The sequence below is a fragment of the Bombus flavifrons genome, chromosome 2, assembly GCF_040668555.2.
Source record: "Bombus flavifrons isolate JBK064 chromosome 2, iyBomFlav1_principal, whole genome shotgun sequence".
Lineage (NCBI taxonomy): Eukaryota > Metazoa > Arthropoda > Insecta > Hymenoptera > Apidae > Bombus > Bombus flavifrons.
In genome coordinates, this window is record NC_138443.1 from 2,146,318 (window position 1) to 2,158,090 (window position 11,773).

The 11,773-nt window shown below is 33.0% G+C and overlaps 1 protein-coding gene across 1 annotated transcript in view; it reads left to right on the top strand.

Moving 5' to 3' along the window:
• The window catches only part of 5-HT7 (5-hydroxytryptamine receptor 7), a 93,983-nt gene extending 82,424 nt beyond the window's left edge, over positions 1–11,559 (top strand). Inside the window, exons 3-5 of the mRNA XM_069132432.1 lie at positions 4,530–4,825; positions 6,567–6,810; positions 11,238–11,559. Of these exons, the coding sequence (XP_068988533.1) occupies positions 4,530–4,825; positions 6,567–6,810; positions 11,238–11,477 (780 nt within the window). The 3' untranslated portion in view covers positions 11,478–11,559. The remainder of the gene's footprint in view (positions 1–4,529; positions 4,826–6,566; positions 6,811–11,237) is intronic.
• The last annotated feature ends 214 nt before the right edge of the window (positions 11,560–11,773 follow it).

Below are 11,773 nucleotides of genomic sequence, written 5' to 3' on the forward strand. Positions count from 1 at the left end.
TAGATATTATTTTCCCTTTATTCTTCATTGGTGAGCATTCTCTAGATTCGAAATATCTGTTGATACCTCAACTATTCTTGCATTTCTATAGAAACATTATACATCGGTCACACTCGATTCATCGATCGTTTCTTAGAAATACAGAGAAGTTTTCGCTAGAGCTTCAAGTCTTTCACTTATGAAATAATAACCTACAGTTAAAAATAAAAACATAAATCTACACAGTCTGTATACTCGATTTAAAAAATTTCGTTAGCTTTGATATAAAAGCTTAGCGAAAAATGTAAGAATGTAAAAGTTAATCCTATGTTTCGACACATTTTGTTTCGAAGTAACTTGATTGAAGGAAAATTTTCAATTCGCGCAACTCTCATTCAGTTTTGAATCGTTTTTTCCATTTAACGAACTGATTGGATATTTGAGAGATTATCAGAGGATGAAAGGGGTGAGGTTTATCGCGTCATTAACGCGGCCGTGATTAAGGCATGCCCTTTCTATCGATGACTGCGTTTCGTAAATTACATGATCTGATTATGGGATTTCGCTCGAATGAAATGCAAAGCCTAATTTTGGATGCGATCCATGCCGAATACTATAACACCGAAACACCCAATTTATATCGATGAAGTTTAACTTTGAGATATAGCCATGAATTGGATGCACTGAAAAATTTAATAGAAATGATTTAAAGCGATAGCTGGCCGTGTGTACAACGTACATATATCGAGTTTTTCCCCAGACTCTCAAATTCGAGGATAAATTACTCGCGTGCTTACACCGAAAGCATCCTCTTCATTTCGATAAAATATTCCACCGAAATGATACTGAAACACTTCAAGCATGTCGATGTGCTTGAAAATTTCGCGAATTTAGTAAATTTCTATACCTTCTCTCTTTTGTTATTGCGAAAGTAGATAACTTTATTTTATTTGTAATTTTGTAATTATTTTCGGTTTATAATTGTATATTGTGTATATTATTAATCGTCTGTATTACGAGAATTTTTTTACATACAATGAACCGACAAATCCAGCATATTTAACGTGATAATAAATAGAAAATATACATAGTAAATTTGTAAAGAGTATTATAAATTTTTGGAAATCAAGAATCTTCATTTTTAAATGCTGATACTAATAAATAGTAAAAAATTTCACATAATGACTTTCATAATCAATATCGCTAATAATATTACTTATAATTTTGTAATAATATTATTGTAGGGGAATAATAGTTAGGATAATATAAACTACACATTACAAAACTTTTGCGACCATGTTTCATGATAAAAGCATATGTTTAGCATTTTTGTTCCGATTAATATCGAACGGCTAAATAATGTAGGAACTAAGTAGGGTAGCTCATTACGCTGACGTGCATTCAATATTTGTGCATCGATAATGAATAAATAATTCTTGCGTTCTTTTGTCCTCTTTTACTCTATTTTATAAAGTTACACAATATAAAGACAGGTATTATATGAATATTTGTTCGTATACAATATTGTAGGAAATAAAAATCGGATCCTCGACGAACGTATTAAAGATGCAAAAATGCATGCAGATATGTAAAATATCCAAGTATGGTGCTTGTTGGAACATTTGGTTAGTGAAACTAATCTCTACCTTGCTCCTACTCTTTCAACCGTATTCATAAAAATATGGAGTTGCATAAATATCCGCAGTGTAGCTATAATAAATATAATGGTATGCCAATATCTTTTGTACGTGCTGCCGAACTCGCTTATACCAGCGAGCATGAAATGTTGAAATCCAGTAATACATACATACACCGGGCCACTATAACAATGATTTTTGCGATAAAAATGCCAAGCTACGTGATAAATATAAATAAAGGGTGGCGAGCATGAGAATATCGTGTTGCGGTTTGTAAGATTATTTTAAATTAAACTGTACGTTTTACACAGTGGCCAGTTTAATTACGGTTATAATTTCGTTTTATCCTGTTGTTAAATGTCCCTGATGTATTAATTATTTGTTACTATACTGTTAAAACATTTCAGTTCACAGTTTCTATTTAATTGTGATATTTCAGCTTCTCGTGCTTCAACGAAAATTTGTTATTAAATTAAATGCTTCATCCTGAAATTTGTCATTAACAATTGTTAGTTTCGTTAAAAAGTTTTTCATCGATAATTTCAAACAAATTTTAATGCAAATTTGTTAGCTTTATTATTAGACTTTCCATTGATAAAAGTTGAAATTAGTTATGAAAATTAGTATCTGGAAAAAATTATTGTTTACTAGTGTTACATGCTTAACGTATTAGGGCACCTTGTAATTGGGATTACTATCGAACTGTAATTGGGGAGTGATTGTACATGAAAAAATTTGAAAAACCAAAATAAAATTTCTTATATATCATATATTCATACTACAGTGGAACAAACCATCGATCGTTATTCATTATAAATGCAATAATAAGTATGTTTACCAACAGTGGTTTAATCAGATAAATTCATATTGTGAAAAACAGTAGGATGCATTTGTACGGTTCACATAAAAATAATTCCAGCATTGATGTTTATTTATTTGTCATCAGTGATTATTGAGTCCGGTAATTTCGCTCTTATGACCATTGCGTGCTATATTCTAGAAGTTGCCTATGATATATTGCGCTATCTTATATCTACGCTTATATCTATATATATAAATTTTTTTAATGGTACTATGATATATTGGGTCATCCCATAAATAGTGCCGTTTTTCTAAGAGTCCAGTTCAAAACAATGGGAATTGTTACTATCGAAGTTTTAAGAAGTTGGAATCAAAAACTTAATAGGGGCATAAGGTATTGAATTATAAAAAGTACGGAAATATTTATCACTGATCGATTGTAAGCAGCTAATTTTTTATTTCCATTCGGAATCTGAAAACCAACGCTGCATTACTTATAGAATGACCTAATGCAATGCCCGCCGAGCAAATTATGTGTTGCATATATACTTGTATATTGAATAATGCCGACTGCACTCGACTGTCTGTGGAAATTCGTATCTTAAAATCTTACGTGTGTAAGCACGTGTGTCATTGTTTTGAAAATATCTCGATATTAGGAATATGCAATAAAAAAATATAGATCCATATTTAGAAATTTAAGCGATCTTCATAAGATATTTGAGCATTATCACAAAATTAGACTTGTAGACTAAGAATATTTATGCAAATATACATTTTTATGAACACAATTAATATATTCGTTTCACGTTTCATCTAGTAAATACTGTAACAAGTAGGTATTCTGTGTTTCATACATTCTTATATCATGTTATATGTATATGTGATTGTAACATATGATATTATATGATTGTAACATACATTCGTCCTCTTTTTATATTTGTTACAATATATGCAATACATATATAGAAACAGGATGAATTTATGTTACAATATCCTGTCCTGTACATTTTTGTACTTTTAAATTTCCCATGTATGCGTAATAATCCGCAGTCTTAACGATCTGTGTCCTTTCATACTCTACGGCTCTCATCCGAAACAGTTTTCCATATCCCTCATATTTCTCGAGATATTCAATTGTTTTCAGTTCTCAGTTAAACCGGAAACACTGTATATCGATTTTAATGTACAAGATTTGCTGTCGTTATGTTCTTGGTCATCGAGTCTCGCGAGACCGATGTCGTCGTACTAGATCTGCTAATCTAGCAATCTAGGTGTGTATTAGATCTACCGATTCCAACATTTACACTGTCGTGTTCTACGATGTCCATGTCGGATGTATTGAGTTTCAATGTTGAAACTATCATTCCTGCTCTAGGTACTGATTTCGTGAACAGATTTCTGTGTAATTGTTACAGCAATCTGTTGAAGGTATTTTGATGGTTCTTTTATAATATGGACTTTCATAATCTCAAAAAGTATTATATTAAGTTTCTTATAACAGCATAATATACGTAAAATATCGTTTTACGACAAAATAATAATAATGAATTGACTTGTACCACTGTGATTCTTAATCTATTAGCTAGTATATCTCAGTCTAAATAATTGAAATTAAAATTAAAGACCTAATTAAACTCAGGTTACCTTTAAATTATTGACAATCATTTCATCGACATTGTCTTTTGTTGACAATTATTATACTTATCACCATATGTTATCGTGGATTATGTATCCTTATCTACACATGCAATGTGCATAAAAAATAAGAAAGTATAATAACTATTGTCGGCAACATGTCGATGACATGATCGCCGGCGATTTTAACGTGTTGATAAATAAATATCGTCGGCAAACGTGGTGTCGATGAAAGTGTTGTTGATAAAATGATTATCGGTGATTTAAAAGCAGACATTCAATTCCGTTACAAGTAACTAAAATTAAAGTTCAAGTTAAATTCTATTAGAAAGCAATCTGTTTTTGCCAAGATAAATTATAATCCAGATTACGAATATTACGAATCGACATGGAGTTAATTTCAACTTCTTAATTCAACGCTCTCCGCTAGAAAATCAATCTATTTTATAACATGATATTTTTGTTTGTTCGCAGGCAATACTTATCGCCCTGGTGCTTGGCAGCATCATAGTTGGGACTGTGATTGGAAACATTCTGGTCTGCGTTGCCGTGTTCCTCGTTAGGAAGCTGCGAAGGCCTTGCAACTATCTGCTGGTTAGCCTTGCAGTTAGCGATCTCTGCGTCGCTCTTCTGGTAATGCCGATGGCGTTGCTCTACGAGATCTCCGGTAATTGGTCCTTCGGTGCAATTATGTGCGACCTTTGGGTTAGCTTCGACGTGCTCAGTTGCACGGCCAGCATCCTGAACCTCTGCATGATCTCCGTGGACCGGTGAGTAGCCTCCGTGACCAGAAATTTCGTAGGAAATTGAGTTTTGCGATTGATCGAGTCTCGTGAAATTGAATTACACCATGTAATTGAAGAATCAAATTTGGGATTGTTGTAATTGATAGGGTTATAGGGGCGCTTCATGTAGTTATAACAACAAAGAAGAAGTAAAAGACATCGTATGCTTGTTACAGTTACTTTAATCGATTGATAATACATGCCAATGATTATTATACATTCTGTGAGATTTTTGATTAGTTGCCTGATTTATTTAAAATTTGAATATTTTAAGGAACATTTGGACGATCTTAAAGGCTATATTAAAATTAAATCCATTTTCTTTCCTCAAAAAAATATGAAATCGTCGTCGATTATTTAATTCATAATATAATCACATTGTAGACGTCCAATATCATGAAGAGAATGTTCGAAAGTAGGACATCAGAAGTACGACGTTCTTCGTGACAGGTAGAATATATTAATATCGCGAATGAAAAGCTCTCAGCCATCTACAAAATTTCAATCTCATATTTCTTTCAGCGATATATATATATTCAAAATTAATTTCGGTTAACAAGTTTCCAAATGCATCTATCGCTTGCTGAATATGTAATACATATTTTCCAACTTCACGTTCGCTAATTTTATTTCCATTTAAGCTGTTAATTTATATATATAATTACTAATATTCACATTACAATCGATATTTCAAATTTTCTTAAATTACGAATCTTCATTCAACAAGAAGAAGTAAATGTTTTTGCTTTACGACTTTTAGTTTAACAAAGGATGCAATAAAAATAGCAAATCTGTTCGATCACATAAACGATCGCTACGAAGAACGAACTAAACTAGACCATGACTTCTGATTCCAAGTATTACATTCTAACGCACGCTTTCATCGAACGAGAAATGTAGAGAATAATCCAGCAACCCCGTGACACGTATTTTCTTTACACTTTGTACAAGTTGACATACGAATTTGTAACAAGAGATATGTAATTCAGAGAAACCATGTAAAGAAGATGAGGGAAGGGACACGAGAACAAAACGTCCCATGAACAGCAGAATGGAGTTTGGTTTATTTAACCCCTTTACGTTTGTACCTGTGTGAAGTACTGACACAACCAAGTGTCTAAAATACACAAGTCCGTGTGAGACACGGGCACACCCAACCAATCATCTTTCGTACATTCTTGCTACTGATAAAGATAATCACGTTTTTGTATTTATAAAAACATTTTATGAGATTAAAAATAAGCGTAAATAGTTTCACATGTCGATTGATTAGTATGATGGAGTGAGACGCGCAAAAAAATACTACAGAAATTTGTATCCCGCTTTTAAATCGTCAATTTTGAAGTAATCTTTTATATTAGTAAAATTAAGAATCACGAACGGAATAAAAAATTGAGAATCTAGTCAAAATCTAGTTTCCTTTCATTCATTATAATCTCTTCCTATATTCGCTTATTTGTGGAAGCATTTGTTTTCTTTCATTTTCCGCCTTATGTTTAGCATCGTATTATATTTAAAGACGTAAGGTATAGCATTAGAATTACAAAAAAACATATTATATTATATATGTAGATAAAAAGCAGATCTGCTAAAACAAAAGTTGTGCATTTTTGTCTAGTTAGATAAAAAAAAAATTGTACGTTAAAGGGTTACATAATTAGACGGTGTTTTCGTATTATATTAACCGGAAAATATATGAATACAGGTTTTCGTGTCGCTGTTGCAGGTTCTGTGCCATAACGAAGCCGCTGAAGTACGGGGTGAAAAGAACACCGCGACGAATGATCGTTTACGTCAGCCTTGTTTGGTTGGGTGCGGCCTGTATCAGTTTGCCACCATTGTTGATTATGGGAAACGAGCATACTTACTCCGAGAGTGGGCCGTCTCATTGCGTTGTTTGCCAGAATTTCTTCTATCAAATTTACGCTACGCTTGGGAGCTTCTACATACCTCTGCTCGTGATGATTCAAGTAAGATATTGTTGAATCTTTAGAGATTACAGGAAGTATTGAGACATGCTCTTATTCTCCATTTCATTTGCATAGTATCACATTTGTGTAGTTATATAAAATTATTACGAGATAGTATGAAATTTAATATATTTGGACTTAATTAATTAACACGTATATTGATTAATTGTTGTGTCAATAATTTTTGTAGTCTTACTGTATGTACCTTCTCATTAATAAGTATCGAAATACGTGCTCGTTTAGTATGAAATATGATAATCGATCCACATTGTCATGAAACGATTAATCATAATTTTGGATTGTTTGGACATAAAATAGAGTACACATTGTAAATGTAGAAATTACTTGCGAGAGTTATAGAAAAATAATGAATTAACAATTGAACGTTGATCTCACGATTTTCTGCTTCAAAACTCATTCAAAAATGAAAAAATGATGGGAATTAGATGGGACTTGGGCCAACTGTTATAATGTAGATTTAATTTTTGAAATTTTTAATAAACGATACTAATGTAATGAAAATTATTCACTGCATACTATATAGTAAACAATGAGATTTTTTTAGTGAGTGCTTAAAATATTGATATTCAAATGGCACACTTTCATTGAGGAAAATCTTTACACTTACAAAACGCAAGGTACTGTAAAATTCTACTCGGTCGTAGGTTTTAAAGTGTTCTGAATTACGAGTTTAGAATAAATTCGCTGGAACTGGAAAAGTTCGTTCTTAAATTCGAATTTAGAGTCCTCCGATTCTGAGCACGAGGCGTTCTAATTTCAATTATTCTCCGAGAAAACTAGAAAGCTTCGGGGCATTAAGACAATTATTTACAAAAGATTTAAATTACCTACTGAACTTGATTCTATCGTATTCTCAGATTATTCTTTCTTTCATTACCGAATAAGTTAATGGAGAGAGTAACAAGTGAGCTAATGGTTAAGAATGATTATTAGGAGGCTTCAGTAATTTATTATTGATTTTTTACTTTAAAGAATAAGGAGCGAGTTAATAGTTAATAAGGATTATTAAGAAATCTTGCTAATTATTTTAAGCTTCAGAGGTATTCCCACTTCTAAGCGACGTAATAAGTTATCGAGCTTTATTAAATTAATTCAGACGTCGACGATGTATAGAGATTAGGGAGTCATTGGGACTTGATGATATATCGGCTGACAACGAAGTTAGTTATTTCGATCTAATGAAGCTTGATTAATGTGTTAGAAAGTGTGTTACGTTACCAAGTGGATTGTCTACAGAGCAGCGCGAGTGATGATTATAATTTCTAACTTGCGCTAACTCTAAATCGATCGAGCTGCTCATAAATCAACCCTTCCATCCTCTGTTAGAAACTATTAAAACTTGGTAACTTGTAATACTTTCTTGGTAAAAGAAGCAAGCAGAAATTATTATTAGAGATATATATTCGCTATAAATTTTATATATCTATATTTTATATATTTGTTATTTTCTTTGTCGTTAAAGAATAAGCATTAAGAAATCTTATAATTCATAAAGTATTCTACAAATCATATAATACTTTATAATTTAAGTTTAATGTTTTATAAATTGTCAGAATCTTCTAGTATCAAAGAGCAATAGTTAAAATTTCTTCTTTAAATTGAATTCCTCGCTATATTATACTAGCTTTAATTAGAATATTTAATTCTTGTTGGTCAGTTTGACAATTTCATTTGCAAGAATACAAATGATTAAACGCAAAATGTCGCGTTTGCAGTTATAGTTTCATTAATTCTTCAAGTAAAATTGGCACTATTTAATTTGCAAAATGTCAAAGATTGAAAGATAATACCGTTTGGTTTTTAATTAGTTTACCATTAATAATTTCCCTGAAGGGGAAACTGAACTTTTCATTATGGCGCGAATTACGCAATTATTCAGCGCCATAAAATAGGTCCCCTAGCGTTTTCTCGAGTAACACTTTGCTTGTCGATCGTAATCACGATGTTTCGTTGAATTAATTGAAATTACCATCGACTGTATTACGTAATTCATAGTTGTATCGGTTTTACATTTATATCTATCATAATTCTTCGCTCCTTAATTACAATCTCAGTTTAATTAACTCGTAGACAGTAAACGTTGTAGTAATTGATTTTCTTGGCTGGACAAAATTCATAATAGAATGATAATATTACATCAACGAAATATGCTATAAGGAAATTGATCAAACTTTTTTTTCTTATTATTAAGTTGTAACGCATGCAATATCCGATTTTTAACAATTCATTGTATTTTATGGAAAATCTCACTGAATTTTGAAAACAATAAGTTTATGCACCTACACAAAAAATAAAATATTAAATCATAGAAAGAGAAAATCTCACAAAATGTAATTTTTAACACATGACAGTATAAAACTTTAAACACACATGTATTAATCTATACATCTGTATTTCAATTCGTGTATCTTTTAATGCACGAATACGCGAGTATTAAAATACATTTACTGAAGCAATTTATGGAACGAAAATATCATTTTACAAATTTCCGTGTTGTAAATACGAGAAACAAATTCCAGCACAATAGTTACGTAATTCTTAATGAAAGATTTAACATAGTAAGGGTAACATTGGTTACATCCAAGCTAATAGAAGAAATCAAATGAAAAATTAATTGAATAAATAGTAAATAAAAGGAAGTGTGTTGAAATTTGTTACTGATGTATTGTTTCACATATATGTAAATTCCGGGTACTACAAATTATACAGATTGCAGTCCAAATACATTTAATCTACAGATACACGCCTACACACGTATCGATGTTTGTAGAGATTAGTTCAAAATCCAGTAAATCCTGGTAGTAGAACGCATTGTATCTCGTCCGTGTTACAACTAACAGCCATTCATTGCGTGAAACAAATAAAACTTTGGTCAATAAAATCTCCGTGAATTCAAGAATTCTAAACATGTACGTGAATCTCTCGTTTCATTTCCCGCTTCGATAGACCACAGAATTCAGCAAAAGAAACATTTTGGTGCGTTTAGAACAAACGAGAGAATACTTGCTCCTTCTTCACTTTAGCAAAATTAAAAGTTGAAATTGTAAACGAGCATTCGTTCGCCGTTTACGATTGCTGGCCAAATCGTAAATCAGATATCTCAATGTCGTGAGAATGCTCAATGCCAGCGATTTCCAATCTTCTTCGTCTCGTGGCACACATAAGTTAATTACTAAAATTCTGCGGCGCACCAAAAGATATATCATACATATTTGATTATCTTATTTGGTAATCTAAGGGAAAAGAAGTCAGTGCCTCTGACTAAGTAATCAGGTATTACATCATTGTTTTAAAAATTCTTGCTGCGCACCGATTGAAAATCGTAGCTCTGTATCTTTGCAATAGACGTGAGCGAATGTTCGATTTCTCATTCGCTGAACAATCGTCAAACAGCAAAAGAATGCTCGTTTATACTTTCGTTTTAATAAATATGAGTGAAGTGGAGGAAGAACGGACATTCTCTCGCTTGGACTAAACGAACCATTATACTACAGTGCCGTAAATATAAAACAGCCGAGCGAATTTCTATCAAAGCAAGTAGATAGCCGTTAACGTCCCGATTTTTCATCGACCGCGTATTGATCTTCGGCGGTTAAGAATGAGAACTGATTTTCGACGGTTCCGTTGCCACGATTGATTGGATGCTTAGCGTGTGGCAAGCAAGCTCCGTGGAAATAATTGGCGGGAACACGGACGTAACAGCTACGGAGCATAAACGATCGTGCATATCATCGCGATCGTGGTGCCGAGCGTTAACGTGAATTGACATAATAGCAGTTAAATAATTGCCACACTGAGAAAGCATCGTTACTGTTTGCCACGCATGCGACAGTTTTATTGCTATCCACTACTTTAATTAATGCAATAGAATGCAACGCTGTGGTGTTTGTCACGAATAAAACGACAATATATGTTACGCGGAGGTAATTTGTTTGAAAAAGGCACGCATTGTAGAATTCCTCGCTTGATTGATATACAAGACTACCGTAAATGATTTCGTGGTAGATTTTCCTGTGACCGACAATTTTTTTAACCTTGTTGGGTAACGTTACCACGTGGTCTACCTCTCAGTTGATATTGATTGTGTCAACACAGTGTTGTTATGTATTGAAACTCGAGATTCTAATATTTTTAGTTGTAGTGATGGATTTTTGAGGCTGAAGATTTAAGTATACCAATTCCCGATATTAGTTATTAACTTAAGTAAATTTTGTTGGTTATTCAACTTGAATTATTTGTGGCTTCGAGTGTAATATATCTCGTAGCTATATGAATTTTCATTATTAAGCCGACTTTTTCAATTACGCGAAATCTCCAATTACTCTATTATTAATTCAGACTATAGGAGTTCTATCGTACTTTACATTCACGTGGCAGGCCATTCAGACGATCCATATCTGTTCCAGGTATATTACAAGATATTCTGTGCGGCGCGCAGAATAGTTCTCGAAGAACGGAGAGCGCAAAGCCACTTGGAGGCGCACTGCTACCTCGACATAGAGCCGACGGTGCAGCAACATCAGCCAGCAGCTGTGAATCGTCAATTAAATACCGACGTGCAGACTAGCCATGGAAGTCCGCCCACGAAGCAGCACCGAAGTTCGAGCGCCTCGACGACGGTAAGTAGACCAATTGATTCTAGTTGATAGATCGCATCTTGTTCTTCTCCTATTTGCGGCCACGCCACGACCGTTGACTGAGTCATTTACCCGACCAATTCGCCTTCGAACCCTCGATGACGAATTTAATCCATTGATTCGCCGTACGCTTACGCACGAATCGTTCCATTTGCAACAGAACGGGGAATTACATTCGATTAAAAAACGTTGATATTTAACCTGTTAACTGGGCCGTCCCATGAAGTTTGTGACTAATAGAAATTAATTTTCAAATTAATTTTAGTATTTGTAAACATAAATACGATGTGATTTATATGTAACAA